General features: G+C 45.6%; 1 protein-coding gene across 2 annotated transcripts in view; it reads left to right on the forward strand.

Moving 5' to 3' along the window:
- Nucleotides 1-20,790, forward strand: part of B3galt5 (beta-1,3-galactosyltransferase 5) — a 42,924-nt gene extending 22,134 nt beyond the window's left edge. For both annotated transcript variants that reach the window (XM_029470839.2, XM_029470840.2), the window contains exons 2-3: nucleotides 14,569-14,744; nucleotides 16,127-20,790. In XM_029470839.2, the coding sequence (XP_029326699.1) occupies nucleotides 16,127-17,053 (927 nt within the window). In that variant the 5' untranslated portion in view covers nucleotides 14,569-14,744 and the 3' untranslated portion in view covers nucleotides 17,054-20,790. The remainder of the gene's footprint in view (nucleotides 1-14,568; nucleotides 14,745-16,126) is intronic.
- The last annotated feature ends 148 nt before the right edge of the window (nucleotides 20,791-20,938 follow it).

Genomic DNA, 20,938 nt, shown 5'->3' on the forward strand with positions numbered 1-20,938 from the left:
CCAAGCATTCAAATATATGAATGTGCTGTGACCATTCTCATTCAAACCACAGCAAACACCTCAGGTACAACCATGTTCACAGATCATATGGTGCCCCAGAGAGGTGGGAGAAGGCTTGTAACCTAACACCAAGTAGGAAGTATAGCTGTACTAAGGGGCCATCTGATGGGCTAGTACCTCAAGAGAATAACCCTTTTGTCAGACAAAGCTAGATAGAGACCCGGTGTCTGGATTCCTGTCACCTTCCCTTGTATTTCTGCTGTTGCTTACCACTGGCCAGAGCCAAAACACATTGGCCAACAGAAAGCCTCCACAAGCCCAGTGAGCGGCGAGAGCCATCAGTGAACATGCAGGCAAATCTTGTATGGTATAAAACTCTGATATGTAATCTTATCATAAACTTAATGCCCATTCTAAGTCCTCATTCTGAGCAGTAAGCCACCCTCTGATGCATGTCTGGCTTGACTTCTTCTTTGTTTCCAGGCTCATCTGTTGCTGTCCTCTGACACATCTCCCAGGTGACTCACTGACTGAAGCTTTTCCTTCCTCTTTGCTAAGGCAAAGCCACGCTTGGCAGGGAACTCTTGTCAAAAGACTTAACAAGCTTCACACTGATTTACCAAAGGCAACTTCTTTGTTTATGATCTTTCCTTCAAGGAAATCAACACGCAATGTTCTTTTCTTCCTAAAGGGCTGGAAAATGCTACCTGTCTTAGTTAGGGTTTCTATTCCTGCACAAACATCATGACCAAGAAGCAAGTTGGGGAGGAAAGGGTTTATTCAGCTTACAATTCCATACTGTTGTTTATCACCAAGGAAGTCAGGACTGGAACTCAAACAGGTCAGGAAGCAGGAGCTGATGCAGAGGTCATGGAGGGATGTTCTTTACAGGCTTGCCTCCCCTGGCTTGCTCAGCCTGCTCTCTTATAGAACCCAAGACTACCAGCCCAGGGATGGTCCCACCTACAAGGGGCCTTTCCCCCTTGGTCACTAATTGAGAAAATGCCTTACAGTTGTATCTCATGGAGGCATTTCCTTAACTGAAGCTCCTTTCTCTGTGATAACTCCAGCTGTGCCAAGTTGACACAAAACTAGCCAGTACACTACCTAAATGATGTTTTTGTTTGTTTGTTTTTGAGTGAAAAGTGGAGACATGCAAGTAGTGGAGGCCCATGCCTTTAACCCTAGCACTCAGCAGGCAGAGGCAGGCAGATATCCTAGTTTGAGGCTAGTCTACGGAGCTAGTTCTGGAACAGATAGGGCTGCACAGAGAAATCCTGTATTGAAAAAAAAAGTGGGGACCTGAAGCTGTATGTAAGAGTGTGAACTAGCTCTTCAGGGATGTATCAGAGGAGGTTTAGCCATTGGGGCTATTGAAGAGAGAACACCCAAGTCATTCTCAAGAAAGCAGGATTCAGAGGCTGATTTCTTGGTGTTAAATATGGTGTTCTTGGGCACAAGACGTTATGGAAGGCTCCGACCTTTTTTTCTGCTATAAGAATTGGGGTGTCCAGTGTGCTAAGGTAATAGTCCTAGAGGTGAAGGAGAGGCAATGAGGAATTGTGAATGATGAGAACTGAGTTGAAAGACTATCAGGGAAACTGTCCAAATAGCCTCCCCTCAGTGAGCAAGAAACAGAAATCCCAGGTGAATCCTGACATCACAGAAGACATCCATGACCAGAACCCAAACTGACTCTACTCTAACCTGAAACATGACCCTAGTTCTAGCCCTAACCTAAAAGACAATCCTAAGCCTTTCCAAATCCGAGACTAAGCCTAAGCTTAACCCCAACCCTAATCTTCAGTGTAACACTAACCTTATCTCAAATCCATCCTTAACTGAATCCTGTTTAGAACCCTAATCCTAAACCTAGTTCCATCTCTAACAGAGCTCTGTCTCCTGTCCTGACACTGGCCTAAGGCTAACCCAGGTAGGGTCCTGGTTCTAAGCTTAGTGCTGGAGAAGGGAAAGAGATGGGAGAGGAGGGAGGAAATGATAACTGAAAGTCTAAACTCAACTATAGTTCTTATCCTACCTCTAACCTAACCTTAGTCCTAATACTAACCCTAACCCTAGTTCTAGCCCTAACACCACCTCAACACTAGTCTCAGTCCTAGTGGGAGTGAGCCCAGGGTTATCCAACACCAGGCTTACAAAGTGCCACCTGTCTTCCTTTAGGTCAACTGAGTACTTAGCATTCAAGATAGGTTGGTAACAAGATAGGTTCTGGAAATGTGACTGTCACTCTGAAAAGTGATTCAGTCAACCTGCATTCTTCAGTCTATTGGTTAGAGACAACATCAGACTTCTATTCTGCTGTGGCTCCCACAGCTGCCCTGAAGGGGCAGGGCTACATTGTCAGAAGCTTACCATAGTCGTGCATGAGGGAATATGTCCCTGAAGTATTGAACAATTGCCATCCATAGTTTTCTATGTTAGATCCTGTGCTTTGTGTCAATGCCTCCTATGTGGCTAGGGATATCTTAAGCCTCAAGTAGGGCTTCCTCTCACTCCATTTCAACAGATGAGGAATCTGGGTTACCCAGAAGCCCAGCATCTTCATCAGGGAGCAGATTGTAGAGTGAGGGACAGAGTTTGAATACAGCCCAGACACCTTCTTGTTCCCCATCTGAAGTTCTAGGCAAGGTAAGATGACATTTTTCATGCCCAGGAAAGAAGAATTTGAGGTCAAGTGTAATTTCCCAGCAGGAAGCTCCCCTGTCAGGCTGGAAAAGAACATTTTCTCAAAGACAACCCAAGCCCTGTAGGGTTGTGATGGTTTGTATACACTTGGCCCAGGGAGTGGCACTATTAGAGGGCGTGATCCTGTTGGAGTAGGTGTGGTTTTGTTGGAATAGGTGTGTCACTGTGAGTGTAGGTGTTAAGACCCTCATCCTAGCTGCCTGGAAGCCAGTCTTCCACTAGCAGCCTCTAGATGACAATGTAGAACACTCAGCTCTGCCTGCACCATGCCTGACTGGATGCTGCTCTGTTCCCACCTTGATGATACTGGACTGAACCTCTGAACCCGTAAGCTAGCCCCAATTAAATGCAGTCCTTTATAAAACTTGCCTTGGTCATGGTATCTCTTCACAGCCGTAAAACCCTAACTAAGACAAGGGTTGAGAGATGTCCAGGATAGCTCACAACGTTAGAGGTGTTTCATACTGTTGGAGATGATTCCTGCAGAGGACTGGATTAGCATCCTCTAGTTCATAGGCAGAGCCTTAGCCTCCAGAGCACCAACTTGGTGTCTTGTGGAGATGAGCAGGTTTAGCTGAGTTCAGCAGGGTGAAGTTCTGGTGAAGGAAACACTGTCACCTTAAGGTTAGAAAAGGACAGTTTGGCATGGTGGCACATGCCTTTAATCCCAGCGCTGGGGAGACAGAGGCAGGTGGATCTCTGTTTGAGGCCAGCCTGGTCTACACAGTGAGTTCCAGGACAGCCAGGAGTATGTAGAAAGAACCTGTCTCAAGCAAGCAAGCAAGCAAACAAACAAACAAAACACACATTAGAATTCTGTCTCTGCTGTGTGAAGACAGGGTAGGGAGAAGGTCCTTCCTAAACAGCTGATACCCTTGCCTGGTGACTTCACATTTAGATCTGTGGGGTGGTACAGTTACGATTTTAGCCACTCTGTGTTTTCCCCCCACAGCTGAGCAATTGGAGAAATCTTCTGCATGGCCTCCTCCTTTGATGTGTTGGTTCTGAGTGTGGTCATTACAAGGCTATGTGGAACTGCCTCTCTAGCTTCCCCTCAGGGGCAGCTTTTCCTCCACACATTGTACTTACCCACCAGGCCAGTGTGGATGCCCCATCTCTACTGATTGGCTTGTGGAGTAGCTTCCATTAAATATCCCCATGAGTGACTTCCCTGGCCTGGGCCCTGCCCACTGCTGCCTTTGGATAAATTTTTGCCCCAGTCATGGAGGCCAGATGTGCATTCACACTGCCCTTTAAGAGAAGGCCATTGATCTCTGAGGGGCAGATGTCCTTGGCTGTGTTCTTAGACCTAGAGATGAGGCTTTGAAATGTAACCAACGAGTTTGGAGCAAGGATCTTATCCTCTGGGCTTTCCAGTTAACCCGTGGAGACCTCCATTTATCGACAGGAAGGTTAGTGCCCATGCTGCCTATGAGAAGGTGAGACACACGGAGCAAAACCAAGCTGGCATCTCTAGGTACCATATGTTGGTGCTACCATATTGTAGTGGGAAGAGTCACAGTCACTCCGTCCTCCATGTGATGAGGGATTCAGGACCCAGGTGTGGAGCACTACATGACATTCTGGGACTGAGCTGGATGAGAACAGCCTTCTTTTGGGTTTGTGTGTGAGGATACATGTGTATGTACATGTATGTGGAGGCCAGAGGTCAACCCCAGGTCTCATTCCTCATGCCTAGAGCTGGCCAAATAGGCTAGCCAGTGAGTCCCAGGGACCTGCTGTCCGCATCTTCTCAGTGCTGGAATCAGACGTGTTTGCCATCATGCCCAGATTTCTTTTGAAGAATTCTCAAGATTTCTTTTTCATAAGATTTTTTTTTCTGAAAGAATTCATGTCTGTATGCTTGCAGCAACCGAATCAGCCTTGTAGACTGTCTTCTGATTCCACATTCCTGATTTATTCCATTCTATTTGCATCCTGGGACTCCCGTATCTGCATCTGCTGCGTCACAGCCGGTTCATAATGGGAATCAGAATTGGCTTTGGCATGTAATTGACTGACTCATTAACTGATGAGATATTGCAAGAGTCATTGTACAAACTCACAGTGATCAAGGGTTCTGCCAGCTTCCAGCCTTCCCCGCCACTGATATGTGGTTTGGATGAGACTGAAAATAACAAACCCAGTTTTCTCTCTGCGGCTTGTTTTGTGACACACAGGAACATGAACTGCATTGGTGGTGGTGGTGGTAGTGGGGATTAAATCTGTGACCAAATGAACTCGGATGGTTCTTAGAAGATACCATGTTTTCAGAGATTTCTAATTTCCATGGAAGTATTAGCATACTGTGTTAGTTATTTTTTTTTTTTGTTGCTAAGATAAAATACTATGCTAAAAGTGACTTATGAAAGAAGGAGTTTATTTCAGCTTAAAGTTCCAAGTGAATAAAAGTCAATCACGGGAGGAATAGCAGCAAGCATGAAAGCAGGGCAGGATGCTTAGCAGTCAATCACATCCTCTGACATGCAGCTGAGGGAGGGAAGAAAGAGGAAGGGAGGGAGGGAGGGAGGGAGGGAGAGAGAGAGAGAGAGAGAGAGAGAGAGAGAGAGAGAGAGAGAGAGAGAGAGAGAGAGAGAGAGAAAGAGATAGAGAGACAGAAAGACACACAGAGACACAGAGACAAAGACACAGAGAGAGTCAGAGAGGGAGGGAGGGAAGGAGGGAGAGAAGAAGGGAGGGGAGAGGGAGAGAGAGACAGAGAGATACACACAGAGAGAAAGAGAGGCAGAGAGAGACAGAGATAGACAGAGACAGAGAGAGGACAGGCTAGGATATAAAGCCTGTCCTCAGTAATGTACTTTCTCTAGCAAGGCTCCATTTCCCAAAGGATTCATAACTTCCCCAAACAGCACTACCAACTGGAGGCCAAGTGTAGTTTTCAAAAGCATGGGCCTATGGGGAGCATTGCTCCATCAAAGCATCATGCATGGTGTATGCTTATAACAAAAGGACATGTCTTAGCTGCCTGCTCCAATGAGTCTTAACATGATTATATCCTTGTAGCCACTGTTCTGAGCAAGAATAGAATGTATTCAGCTCTCCAGAAGTTTCCTTGTGTCCCTTCCTGACAACAATCCCTCGCCAAAGATAATCATTGTTCTGACTTCCTCTACCATAAAAAGGTTTTTCCTTGTTCTGCTTGGGATAAATGGGTGCATTCATGGGTAGTCTCTCTCTCTCTCTCTCTCTCACTCCCCGCCCCCACGCCAGAGTGTTGTTGTGTTAGCATGTGGTGCACGTGTTGTTTGTATTTTTATGGCTGTATGGCATTTCACATGTTATTTCCTGACAACAGTTGTGTTGGGTATCAATGTATTCCTGCTGTCCCCCGCTCCATGGACTGTGAAAGTAGATATGGACCATTTGAATATTGCTGCTCAAAGTCCAGCTCTTAAAGCTTGTCAGTGTCGGAGAAGCCTTGTAGGGGAAAGAGTTTTCCGTGAAGGTCAGCGCTGCTGGCATGACAGGCTCTGATGGTGAGGGTGCCATCGCCATCAGCACCAAGCAGAAAGCAGCTTCTGAGCAAGGCCACCCACTCCAGAGCAGCAGTGAGGGCTTGCACACAGCTTGCTCAGGCAGCCCAAGGTGCTCCAGCCCTCCCTCCCTCCCTCCTGCCTCCCTTCCTCTCTTTGTGTGTGTGCATGTGTGTCTCTGTGTGTGTGTTTGTATGTGTGTGTATATGTGTATCTGTGTGCATGTGTATGTGTGCATGTGTTTGTGTGTGTTTATATGTATGCATGTGTGTGTATGTGTGTATATATGTGTATATATATGTGTGTATATATGTGTATATATGTGTGCATATGTGTGTGTATGTATGTATATGTGTATATGTGTGTATGTATATGTATGTGTATGTATATGTGTATGTGTGCGTGTGTGTTTGTATGTGTGTGTGTGTGTGTGTGTATGTATATATGTCTGTATATGTGTATGTATGTGTGTGTCTTTGTGCATATATGTGTGCATATGTATGTGTGTATGTATGTGTATATGTGTGTATGTGTGTGTGCTTTCAAGCATGTTCCTATGATATAGAACTGAATGGCTCTGCCTTTACCACCAGGTCCAGATCTGGATCAGTGAGGCTTTTCCTTGGCTATGTATCCACATGTGCCCCCAAGGTAGCAATTTCTTTGTACTAGGCTTTTGTTTATATTAAACTTTCTGTTTGCAAGTAAGTCAGTGGCTTCTGGCAGTTATGAACCATGCTGCTATGAACGCCCCGGGCCTTGTCTCTTGGTGTCTGTAAGCACTAATTTCTGTTGACTAGGATCAGGCAATGTTTGCTGAGTCATATGTGTGCCCCTTTGGGTGGATGCTGCCATAGCAGGTGGGGCTTTCTTAACGAAGCATTTCTTAAAATATACACCTGCTGGAGGGTTTGAAAATGCAATTCTTCTCATTCCTGGTCAGTGTGGGTGTCTCTGCATGTCCCTGTGGTCTTTTCTGACCCGGAGCAAGCTATTGTGACCTTTGGCAGCATGATTCAGGTGAACAGTACAGGTGGACACAGGCTTACAGTGGGTTGAGGATCAATCTCCTGGGGGCCAATGGCTCTACTCTGACATACGGGTATGAGCTCTTCTCACATCCCCCCGCCATGCTTTCCCCATGGCAACAATGGCCCTAATAACTCTAATAACGAATCACTCCTGTAAAAGGACATTTTGCCTCAGTGTTCTCCGTGGGCCCTGAGACCTTTTCAATAAGATGAGTAGGGAGCCTCAGCTTTCAAATTGTGATGGTTTGTATATGCTCAGCCCAGAGAGTAGCACTATTAAAAGATGTGGCTTTGTTGGAGTAGGTGTGGCACTGTGGGTGTGGGTTTTAAGACTCTCATCCTAGCTGCCTGGAAGCTAGTATTCTGCTAGCAGCCTTCAGATGAAAATGTAGACCTCTCAGCTCCTCCTGCATCATGCCTGCCTGGACACTGCCATGCTCCCACCTTGATGATAATGGACTGAACCTGTGAACTTGTAAGCCAGCCCCAATTAAATGTTGTCTTTATAAGACTTGCCTTGGTCATGGTGTCTGCTCACATCAGTAAAACCCTAGCTGAGACACATATCAAATATCTGTTTTCCTGAGTCAGCTTGGTATAAACTGAGTTGTATGACATCGTTGCTCTGTGCCTCTGAATGCTGCTTCCTGTATGTTCTGAAGAATGTTTTAGAGGTTCCAACTCCTTCTGTCCTCGACAGAAGCTCCTTCAGGGTCTGGTGCCTCCTCCACATGCCTGCAGAAAACACTTCTGTCACCTCAACACGAGCCACCTTTGAGGCCTGGTATTTGTCGTTACTTCTCTGTTACTGCAACGAAGCAATGTGAGCAAAGCTACTTATAGGAGGGAGGATTCATTTTGGCTTATGGTTCCAGAGTTCACAGTGACAGGGCAGGGATTGGAAGCTGAGAGAGATCACACCTCATCTGCACACAGAAGTCAGAGAGCAAGAACAGGAAGTGGGCAAGGCTATAAATCCTGAAAGCCCAGTGACAGGCTTCCTGCAGCAAGGCTGCATCTATTTATTTATTTATTTATTTATTTATTTATTTATTTATTTATTTATTTTTATCTTTTAAAAGTGATTTATTTATTTGTTCATTCACTTTACATCCCGATATCAGCACCCTTCCCTCTCAGTACCCCCTCACACAGATCCTCTCTCTATTCCTTTCTCCTCTGAAAAGGGGGAGCCCTTCCCCTGGTTATCACCCCCCCCACTCCTGTCTCTCCAGCACCTCAATCACTGCAGGACTAGGCACATCCTCTCCAACTGAGGGCAGACAAGGCAGCCCAGTTAGGGGAATGGAATCCACAGGCAGGCAACAGAGTCAAGGTAAGCCCCCACTGTAGTTGTTGGGAGACCTGCATGAAGACCAAGTTGAACTTCTGCTACATATGTGTAGGGGTGAGGGAATCCAGCCCATGTATATGCTCTTTGGTTGGTGGTTCTGTCTCTGGGAGCCCCCAAGGGTCTGGGATAGTTGACTCTCTTGGTTTTTCTTATCCCTTCCATGTTCCCCAATCCTTCCCTCCAACTCTTCCACAAGACTCCCTGAGCTCCATCTAATGTTTAGCTGTGGGTCTCTGCATCTGTTTCCTTTGACTGCTGGGTGGAGCCTCTCAGAGGGCAGTTATGCTAGGCTCCTGCCTGCAAGCATAACAATACAGTTAATAGTGTCAGGGGATTGGTTCTTGCCCATGGGATGGGTCTCAATTTAGATTAGTCATTGGTTGGTCATTCCCTCCCTCTCTGCTCCTCTATCATTGTCCCTGCACAACTTGGAGGCAGGGAATGTTTTGGGTTGAGGTTTTTGAGGGAGCTTGGTGTCCTTATCCCTCCACAGGGAGTCCTGCCTGGCTACAGGAAGCGACCACTTTAGGCTCCATATCCCCACTGTGAGGAGTCTCAGAGTTATCCCCATAAACATCCTGGGGTCTCCTCCAGCTCCAGGTCTCTGGCATGTCCTAGAGATGTCCCCTAAATCCCGGCTGATTTCCCTTCTCTCTCTCCTGCTCTTCCTGCACCTGATTCCCCTTCCTCACTCCCCTCCCCTTCTAGTATCTATTTTGTTTTCCCATCTGAGAAAGACTCAAGCATCCTCCCTGGGCCCTCCTTGTTACTTAGCTTCTTTGTGTCTGTGGGTTGTATTGTGGTTATCCTGTAGTACTTTATGGCTAATATCCACTTATCAGTGGGTACACACTGTGTATGTCCTTTTGGGTCTGGGTTACCTCACTCAGGATGATATTTTCTAGTTCCATTCATCTGCCTGCAAAAATGCGTGAATTTTTTTGTTTTAAATAACTGAGTAGTACTCCACTGTGTAAATGAACCACATTTTCTGTATCTGTTCTTCAGCTGGAGGACATCTAGGTTGCTTCCAATTTCTGGCTATTATCAATAAGGCTGCTATGAACCTAGTTAAGCAAGTGAGCTTCTGGGAGCATGGAACATCTTTTGGGAGTGATATAGCTGGGTCTTGAGGTAGAGCTATTCTTAATTTCCTGAGAAACCACCAAATTGATCTCCAGAGTGGTTGCACAAGTTTGCACTCCCACACCAATGGAGGAGTGTTCTCTACAACCTTTCCAGCATGAGCTGTCCCTGGAGGTTTTGACCTCAGCCTTCCTGATGGGTGTGAGGTGGAATTGCAGAGTTGTTTTGATTTCCATTTCCCTGATGACTAGACATGTTGAACATGCCTTTAAGTGTTTCTCAGCTATTAGAAATTCCTCTGTTGATAATTCTGTTTAGCTCTGAACCCCATTGTGATGGCTGTTCCTGGTTGTCAACTTGACTACATCTGGAATGAACTACAATCCAGAAATGGAGGGCACACCCCTATGATCGAGATCCTGAGGCTAGAAGACACAGTTTTCTGACCTGGATCTTGACATGGGATGTCTTTCACTTTTGATTCAGATCTTGAGGCATAGTGACCATGAAAAGGTTAGGCCCATGCAAACTACACACCTTAAATCCCAAGAGACAGAGGCAAGCAGATCTCTGAGTTCAAGGCCAGTCTGGGACAGAGCAAATTCTAAATCTAGTCATGGTGGTACACCCTTTAATCTGGGCCATACCTTCTGCTGGAGGCCTATTTAAGGACTTTGGAAGAAGGAAGGCTCTCTCTTCTTTGCCTGTTTGCACTTACTGGTCAGTACATCTGTTGGAACCTACTTCTTAAGGATTCCAGCTTATATATAAGGCCAGCTGAAATACATAGTCTCATGGAGCTAAGAAACTGCTAGATTCTTGAACTTCCCATTCACAGCTACCCCTTGTTGGGTTAGTTGGATAGCAGTCTGTAAGTCATTCCAGCAAATTTCCTTAATATTTAGAGACAATCCATAAATTCTGTCACTCTAGAGAACCCTGACTAATATACCCATTTTAAAATTGGGTTATTTGGGTTGTTGGTGTCTGACTTCTGAGTTCTTTACATATTTTGGATATTAACTTTCTGTCAGATGTAGGGCTGGTGAAGGTAATTTTCCAATCTGTAAGCTGTTATTTTATTCTATTGATGGTGTCCTTTGCCTTACAGAAGCTTTTCAGTTTCATGAGATCCCATTTGTCAATTGTTGACCTTAAGGCCTGAGCCACTGTTTGTTCTCTTCAGGAAATTGTCTCATGTGCCAATGAGTTCAGGCTATTCCACACTTTCTGTTCTATTTTATTTAGTGTATCTGGTTTTATGTTGAGGTCTTTGATACGCTTTTGTGCAGGGTGATAAATATGGATCTATTTGCATTTGTCTACATGCAGACATCCAGATAGACCAGCAACATTTGCTGAAGATGCCCTCCCTTTTCCACTGTATGGTTTTGGCTTCTTTGTAAAAAAACAAAAAAAAAATCAAGTATCTACATATGTCTGGTTTTACTTTTGGGTCTCTCAGGAAGCAATCATACCAGACTATAGGCAGTGAGAGTCTCCCCATGCCTAATCACAACATATATGAGGAATACAGCAATGACAAACTTGGGAAGACTCAGCACCAGTAAGAAGCAATCGGGAGATGAAGTCCCCGAGGCTGTATCTCTCGAGGTACATCCATCGCAGCTGCGCAAAATGGTTGACCATCTCCAGGCAGCTCACTTCCCTTTGTAGTTCCTCCTACATGGCGTCTGCCAGTGGGGCCTGAGGACTGCTTTCCTTGCAAATCATGAAAAAGCCTTTTCCTGGGAAAGGGTGGCTCAGTCTTTGCCTGGTAATCCTGGGATGGGATTTACTGAGCAGCCATCGTTCTTCTCTGGCTTCAACTGTGGTGACCCGTGAGTTCATTTCCTTTCTGCGTACTGTCCTCTCGTCCTTAGCCACTCCTTTCATGCCCCTCTCGGCTACATTCAGCAGAATGGATCTTTTCAGGTTGCACAGCTTAAAGGCCAAGTAGCCCAAGCTCACCCACTCACTTCTGCCGTAGTGTTCACATTTGGTTGGCATTACACATAGTGACCACCTGCTTCTGTCTACTAGAAGCTTGGGGCTACAATCTAGGGAGACACCACCCTTCCAGAAAATGCTGTCCTAATCTATATTCCTGCTGGTTCTAGTATCTCTCAGACTCTAATTTCTGAGAGGGAGGTGTCTGCTTTTTACAATTCAAGGTACAAATATTTACTCTACATGGGATATTGAACTTTGGACATAGCTTCTTGGTAAATCTATTGTAGATAGAATAAAATGGTCCAATTCCTTTTGGGAACAGGAAACGCAGGAAGTGGTGGCATTGGGTGTGGCCTCTTCTTTGCCCATGGACTAGCATTTGCTATCTATGTATGAAGTGAGGGAGTGGAGTGTTTGTCCCTAGGAACGTCAGTCTTTGTGAAGTGTCTAGAGAAAAGGCACCTTGGAGGTAAATGTATGTGCTACCAAACATGATTGTTGTGTTTTATAAAAAGATGAAGAGAGAAGGAATATGTTTTGGTGGATATAAAGTCAGATGTGGGGAAAGGGGTTGCCTCTGTGGGCCCAAGCTGAGACATCCAAGCTGAGGGGCCAGCCACACAACAGTATATAGAATAGTTTATTAAGGGCATGGGGCGGGGAGTTGAGGGAGTAGAGACAGAGAAAGGCAGAGAGAGTAGAGGAGTAGAGGCTGGTCATGAACACGTGGAGAGAGAGGGGAGAGAGGGAGAGCATGAGCTGGAGGACAGAGTAGGAGCAAGAAAGCAAGAGAGAAAGGAGGGGGTGAGTAGCCCCTTTTATAGTGAGTCAGGCATACCTGGCTGTTGCCAGGTAACTAGGGGGGTGGGGGGCAGGGCTAGCCTAGACATGCTAACATTCCCAGTTTTGATGACATGAGACCTGTATCTACATGGTAGAAGGAGAGAAGGGGGCTCCCAGTAAGTTTTTGTCTGACCTCCATGCATGTACTGTGGCACACACACACACACACACACACACACACACACACACTGTAATGATTTTTTAAAATGTATTTTTATTTAATTTTAAAATTATGTGTGTGTTATTGTGACTCTGTGTGGGTTTGTACACAAAATGTAGTTGCCTGCGGAGGCCAGAAAAGGGTATTAGATTCCTTGGAGCTGAAGTTACAGGTGGTTGTGAACTGCCTGACATGGGTACCAGGAACTGAACTCAGGTCCTCCGAGAAAGTTGCTCTGAGCCATTCTCATTCAAACTGCTTTAGTACACTCTCAGACCACATAGGTTTGTGTATATATGTATGTATATATCCATTCTAAAAGGAAGCAAAGCTCATAGTGAAGAAATATTGGATAAAAAGCAAGACTGAAACTAAGCATGGCCACGTCCAAATGCTGAGGTTCTCTATCTAATGTCATTGAGCTTAGCTGGCTCGTCCTTTCCAGCCCTGCTCACCGCATCATATGGCTCTCTCACGTTCCACTCCCTGCGTGCAGCTCTCCTCGGTAGATTCCCATGGCTCTGGCAGGTCTAAAATCTTGGAGTCTCCATGCAACCCAGGCTTCACTTTCACCACTTCATGCGATGGCCTCTCAGGGCTTCTAGCTCTCTCAGGACCTCATGAAGAGACTTCTCTAGCCTCAGCAGCTCTCCTTAAGCACAGAGGAAGACTCCACAGCCCTTTACCCTCGTACCTTTCATGACTCTGAAGCCAGAACCACATGGACAACAGTTTCAAGTTTGGCTAGCCCCCGCCCCGAAATCATGTTTGCAGTTTCTTTCCTTTGTTGTGTTTTAGGAGTAGAAAGTTCCAGATGTCCTTTTCTCTCATAAGATGAGAGTTTAGCTGGGTGGGGTCCTGTCCTGAGGACACCTTTATTCCACATTGGATCAGGCCTTCCTTTAATCTCCTTATCTCTTTCAGCACAAGTCTTGGCTCCAACATTAAATTCCCTGGTTGAGGAAAGTGATTTTTTTTCCTCAAACCGTGCATTATTTTGCATATGTGTATTTGCATAGGAGTCATTACAGATAACCAAAGCCAATAATAGTATTAAGCTGTCTGGAAATCTCTGCAAGTGAAATCAATCTCTCAGTCTTCAACTTAATCTCAGGCAGACTCTTATGACAAGGGCAGACATCAGCTACATTCTTTGCCAAAACATCACAAGCATGGTCTCTATCTGGGTTACTAATATTGTTTCCTTTAAAACCCCTTGAGGTAGGCCACCACAGTCCACAGAACTTTCTTCCACACTCCTCCTAGGATGGCCCACTAAGCTCAGCTTACAGTGCTCAACCAGCGCCTCAGTCATAAGTCCCACTGTCTTCTATGTTCCTCTAGAACCCAACAAGGTCGGGGCGATCCAGCTTTACCCAACTCCTGGTACCAACTTCTGTGTTACTTTTCTCTTGCTGTGACAAAAACACCATGAGCAACGGAGCTCATAGAAGTATTCACCTGGGTTTATAGTTTCAGAGGGTTTGAGTCCAGGATGGCAGAGCAAAGACAAGATGGTCGGAACAGCTTAGAGTTCACATCTAGATCCATAACCATGAGGCAAAAGAGTGCACACTGGAAAACCTTAAAGCCCGTGCCCAGTGACACGCCTTTTCCAACAAGACCACATTCCCCAACCCTTCCCAAACAGTTACAGCAACTGATGACAAAATATTCAGACATATAGGCCAGTGGAGGTCATTCACATTCAAATCACCTCAGGTCCTATCATCACCTGTGAGGCTCAAGAGGATTCTCAGATATTTGTTGTTGTAGGCAGGGGTTGGCTTTGCATCTCGGTTGTACCAATTTCAGAAGTGACAAAACTGAGGCTAGGATTGCAGTTCAAACACTTGCTCAAGGTCACACTGAGAGAGGGAAGTGTCAAGTCCTCCAGTGAAGTGTGAACAACGTGAACTCTATCTTTTTTTTTTTTTTTAGTTATTTCCGAGAGACACAATCATCATTTTCGGTAGATAAACCAAGTCCAAAAGGTTATCTCAGAAGGTAGTGTGGGACCTCACTCACTGGCTGCTCTTCAAAAGGAATTAATTTCCTCTTGGCTTCTATTCTGCGGCTTCACCCTCTGGACGGACCTGCGCTCTTACTCGGCAAAGGTGAGTGTTGTTCCTTCTCAGTATGACCACACTAACACAGCTGTTCCCAAACTTACTGAGAAAGAAGAGCAGGCGGGTGATAAAAGAAAACCAGATTGGAGGGTTTAAAGAGTAGCCTTAAAACAGTCACAGGTTTTGAGAGTTTCAAGGTAATTTCTCAAATCAGAAAACTTGGACGTGGCTCTGAGTTCACAACTTTTCTCATTGCCATGACTGAGTACCGGATGAGAGACGGCCACAGAGAAAGGACTTATTTTGGATCATGATTTGAGGTTATAGTCCATTGCAGTAGGAAGACATAGGTACCACTGGGGGCAGTTTGTAGTTATGGTAACAGGAGTATGAGGTTGCTTGCTCACCTCTCCTGGACCAGGAGGCAGAGAGAGGACATGTAGTGGACCGTGTCATAAACAAAACGCTCATCCCTAAGAACTCATTTCTTGTCGCTGGGCCCCATCTCATAAAGGACTCTACACTCTCCTATAGCTGCACCATTAGCTGTAAGAGTTCAGACACATGAGCCTCTCAGGAACTCAAATTCTTAAGAGCTGACTTTTGAGCACAGAGAAGTCTGTGGACACTCCTGTGCGTATACCCAGAATGCACAGCTTCCAGACCCATAGGCTGTCTAGCTACTTTGTGCCATTCTTTGTCAAGGAGTCTGAATAGTCCATCAGTGAGGGGCTGGCTAGAACTGGGACCAGTGTCTAGAATCCCAGGTGTGGCACTGTGAGCCAATGTGTTAGGCAGTCCTTTGTGCCTCACCATTGAGGTGTGGCTTCCACTTCTGTTCTGAAAGATTCCAGAGTTTACTCAACTGTGCGTCTCTTCATGTATCTCACCTACCTGGCACATCAACTCAGCATTTATTTTAAAAGTTCCTTTTAAAATTGTATATGTATGGGGTTTGATATAATTCCGAACACATATATAATGAGTGATGTTTGCACCGATTCACAATTTTAATTTTTTTTTACACCAAAGAAAACTTTTTATTCAAACATCAATCACCAGTTATTTAAAGATACACAAGAAAAGACAAACATACAAAGGTGGTATCAAACAAGTGATTTCTAAATTCAGTACTTTTGAGATATGAAACAATTTACTATCCTTAACGCTGTGTATTGCCACAATTGATTTGTAAGTTGGTCTACAACTGTCTTCACTCTTAAGTTACTGAGTTTTTCAGCTTTATATCATTTTAGAAAGGTTATACAATTAATGCTAGCAACAATTCTATCTCCTTAAACACTTATTTTTCGTTTGCATCGGGAACTTTCTTGGTAAACTTTAAAAATTTTTTCAGTTTATGTGTTCGGGCTTTTATTACTCTACCCCGACACTTCTCAGGCCTAGCCATTTTGTCTTTGTTCTTTCAGATGGCTCACATGAAGACGAGGCTAGTTTACGCCTCCATTCTCATGATGGGCGCACTCTGCTTGTACTTCAGCATGGATTCTTTCAGAGAACTCCCGTTTGTTTTCAAGAAAAGTCACGGGAAGTTCCTTCAGATTCCGGATATAGACTGCAAGCAGAAGCCGCCTTTCCTGGTGCTGCTGGTGACGTCATCTCACAAGCAGCTGGCCGCTCGCATGGCCATCCGCAAGACGTGGGGTAGAGAGACATCGGTGCAGGGCCAACAGGTGAGGACCTTCTTCCTTCTGGGGACCTCTGACAACACCGAGGAGATGGATGCCACAACCCTGGAGAGCGAGCAGCACCGCGACATTATCCAGAAGGACTTCAAGGACGCCTACTTCAACCTGACCCTGAAGACCATGATGGGTATGGAATGGGTCTACCACTTTTGTCCTCAGACAGCTTACGTGATGAAAACAGACTCTGACATGTTTGTGAATGTTGGCTATCTGACGGAACTGCTGCTGAAGAAAAACAAAACGACCAGGTTCTTCACAGGCTACATAAAGCCCCACGACTTTCCCATCCGGCAGAAGTTCAACAAGTGGTTTGTGAGTAAGTTCGAATATCCCTGGGACAGGTACCCACCTTTTTGCTCCGGTACTGGTTATGTCTTTTCCAGCGACGTGGCGATCCAAGTATACAACGTCTCAGAGAGCGTTCCGTTCATCAAGCTGGAGGATGTGTTTGTTGGGCTCTGCTTGGCCAAGCTAAAGATCCGGCCGGAGGAGCTGCACACCAAACAGACCTTCTTCCCTGGCGGTTTACGCTTTTCCGTGTGCCGCTTTCAGAAAATTGTGGCATGCCATTTTATGAAGCCCCAGGACCTGCTCACTTACTGGCAAGCACTGGAGAACTCTAAAGAACAGGACTGTCCTGCTGTCTGAGGGGACCCTGGGGGGCGTCTAGGACAAACTTCTGATAACCTTTGGTGATGATTTGGGATGATCTGGGATGGTCTTGCTGGAAACTGTCTCGGGTAGAGAGACAATGAGGATGTTCTCAGAGGCACATGGGAAAGGATACATACGAAAGCTGAGGAATGACTTCTTCCCACTCGGCACCCAGAGCAATAACAGATCTCGTTTTTTCAGGCCTTTGTGGGATGCCCTCAATGCTTGAGACATGCCCTTCATCCACCTGTTTCAGGGCTCAGCATACATTAGAAGCCCTGGGTAGGTTAAGAGCCAGCAGCCAGGGTCACTTACTCGTTCAAAGACTCACAGCCTGTAGACAAATTGGGAATGAGAATCAAGCGGTATCAGGATTCAATTGGTGGTCGATCCCCAACTGGGTATCCCATGCCTTGGGAGAAGGTGGTGGTGGGAGAAATTGTGTGTGTGTGTGGGGGATTCTTATAACTAAGTAGCATCTTCAGTCCTTTTCTGGAGTCTCCTGCCCCTCACTTGTACTTTTTGAATGTTAAGGCTGGTATGAACCAGCTTCTCAGACCTTGCCTCTTGCTCAAATGATATAGCCGGGCACTGAGTTAATATAGATTAACCACTTGATACCCAAAGTGTCCTCAGTATGATTTTAGGAGACAAGCATGCCTGTAGCCTCTGTCACTCACTTCCATGCTAGAAGGAGCCCAGTTTATAGGACCATAAAAGTCAGGCTGACAAGCCGCTGCTGAGTCTTTCTGTGTAGACTGACTACTGCTAACATCCCAGTGAGGGAGATGTCTCCACTGAGACAGCTCTGCATTGGATGCACTACTAGTGACTATTTGCAACCCTGGGGGAACTTCAGACCTCTAAGTTCAAACTCAAGGGTAGCCAGGTACAGGCATGGTCTGTATGGGTACCCGGGAGCTTTCCTGAGCCCTGGACTGGGTCTAAGCCCCTGAGATACAGAGCCAGGAAGTAGGCCCAGTCTAGGGGCTCTTCCCGAATCTGTGGTCCTTACCGACCTCCCAGAATTTATCATGTAGTCGTAGACATGCTGAGTGCTGCCTTTTGGAATTTAACTTTCTATTCTCAGCTTAGTGTCCCTACCCCTGAAGGTTTTCAGAGCTGGGTAAAGACAGGGGACTTATGGCCATTCATCAGACATGTAATATTGCTCTGTGTCACAGGAATTATTGCTTTCCCACAGCTTTTTACTCTTCTAGATTTTACTATGTGCTTGGGGCAAAGGCTGTGTAATTGTAAATGTTGGAATATGCTCTCACCTGAACTCAGGAAAACTTAACGGTCGGAACACCGTTAGGTTGGAGGAAGCTGGAAGCTGCCTCCAGGGCCTCATTTTCATGCTTGCTCCTGTCTCTCCTATGAATCTCTTCCACAACTCTTGGGGAAATTTCTTCTGTCTGTGACATTCTTCAAAATCATGCCGCACCAAGTTCTGGACCCTCACTGAGAATATGTGAAATTCTGAACCAGGTAAAGAGAAAGGGTATTTGTTCCTGGGTGTGTACTAAGGACTACATACACCATCCAAACCCAACCCAACCCTACATCTTCTTTGACAGAGGGGGAAGCCAAAGCTTGTAATCATGTGGTGGTGTTGCTATCTAGAGGGTGGGAGAGCTGGCATCGGCACCTAGTACCAGCCTCCATGTGCTAGACCTTCTGTTTACTCATTCATTAGCCATATTGCTCTTTGCATCTGCACATCATGAACAAGGTCAAGGTTAGGTCTGCAGAGAGCATACAAGATCGAGCATTCAGTGAAGATGGTTGGGCGTAAGTATATGCACAGGGCACTGGAGCCTAAGCAGACGTGGTCACATTTACTGTTGCATTGAAGATGCCAGCACCCCTGGCAAGGGGCCATCCTTCATTCTTACAACCAGATTGGTTGTCCGCAGAGGCAGCTGAGGTGACTCAGTGACTCACCCAGCAGCGGAGACGTGGCACAGACACAATGCTCTGTCTTCTCCTTTGGTGCACCATCAACATCCCTTCTCATGGGCTTGCTTCTCTCAGAAGCTTGGGGCTGGTGCTACCCCAGGAGTCACCAGCATCTCACTCTGCCTGCACGCGGCCACTTCTGACCTGGCTGTTGTCTTGAGTGTTGGTCTACTTCTTCCTGGCTCTGCTTGACTTCCCGTGACTTGGCCCTGGGGTTATCCGTGGAATTCTCACAAACCTCCCATTGAGACTAGCCTTCTCACGAGGTCATGTGTGGCCAAATCTGACATATTGAGTTCAGTCCTTGAGACCCCTGTGGTTGAAGGAGAGAATTAATCTTTACAAGCCCGCAGTGGCACACATACGTGCCTGCACACATGTGCATGCAAAACTGTAACAAGTAACATGTAAGTGAGACAATTTTTGCAAAGACTCCTTTAAACAGTGACCTCTGAAGGTCTTTGCTTATTTTTATTTCTGTGTTGCTCTCCATGATGCAAATCCTTGTGTGTGAACACTGGCACAGGTATAGTAGGAAAAAAAAAACCCTCTCAGTTAGGATTATTTGCAAAATGCCTTAGTTTGGTTGGGAATTCAATAGAAAATTTTGTCAGGGTCTTGCCCCAGGTCTGTCTAGTTTCCTACCTGTTAATTTAACTCCCAGGATAAGACCCTCAGAGCCGGCCTTAGATTGATCCTGGAGGTGAAGGGTGAAACTATCCAAGCTCAGAGTCGAGAAGGGCTGTGTAAGCCTGACAGGAGCAAGTTAGAGTGAAGCAAAGTAACAATAGCAAAAGGTTTTAAGTCCATTAAAAGTAGCATTTTCTAATTACCAGGTATAACACTTTTAAATACAAGTAGAAAATGGATTCTGTGGCCAAATGTCATATACCTGCTTTTTTTGTGGTATTGTTTTGTGGTTTTTGGTGCTGGGGATGGAGCCCTAATGCTTATCAGGGCTCCCCTACTGTGCCTCTGCAGCCCCTGTTGAGTTGTTTTGCACCATGCGGTTTACTACCTCCTGCAGGGGTCTTGGGGACCAGAGCCTGGTGCCTCTAGTTCAGATGCTGTGCTGGGTATTTCTAACTGCTAACTCTGGAAGAGAGTTTTAATGAGAAATTATTTCTTCATTATTAATTGACGTAGGAAGATTCAGTCCATTGTGGGCGACACTATTTCCTAGGCAGGGTATACTAAACAGTATGAGAGGAGAAAGCCAGCCAAGGGCAAGCAAGGATCCGTGTTTACCTCTCTGTCTGTGAGACTGTGGTGTGCCCATCTGCTTCATGTTCCTGCCTTGACTTCCCTGCAATAACACACTGCAACCTGGACTTGTGAGCCAAATAAACCCTCTCTTCCCCAAGTTGATTTTGTCACAGTAACAGAAGGGAAGCTAAACCAGATGCTCAGGTTGATACCTGCGGGATCAGACCACCCTGCCCTGGATGTCATCCAGTACCATCTCTCTGTCCCACGCAGAGGGGAGCCCAGACGCTGCTTACATTCTGCTTCAGGGAAATGTCAGAGGAGGAGAGCTGACTCATTTCACATAAACAAACAAAAAAATGCCTCCTATGACTGCAAACGACTCATCTGCACCTGCGGACACTTTGTGGTTAAATTTGATTTCCAAAAGGATTAAAAATTAAGTGTCACTGAATGGAGTTTGGAATTGTCATTTGCCTGTATGAGGCTCTGATACTGTACTTGGGGAGTGGGTATATGTATTTATGATTTATTAATGATATTTATCTTTAATAAAAATTAAGTTATAAGCAGCATAATGTGTGTGAGTGGTTCTAACTTTCAGCTCCTCTGAAGCTAGCAATACATGTATGGCCTAAATTGTACTATCTTGCTATCTTTCCACTGGCGTTTGGTTCTGGAAAAACAGAAAAACTTTTTTTTTTTTTTTTT

The sequence above is a fragment of the Mus caroli genome, unplaced genomic scaffold (genome assembly GCF_978045245.1).
Source record: "Mus caroli unplaced genomic scaffold, Mus_caroli_1 scaffold_17, whole genome shotgun sequence".
Classification (NCBI taxonomy): domain Eukaryota; kingdom Metazoa; phylum Chordata; class Mammalia; order Rodentia; family Muridae; genus Mus; species Mus caroli.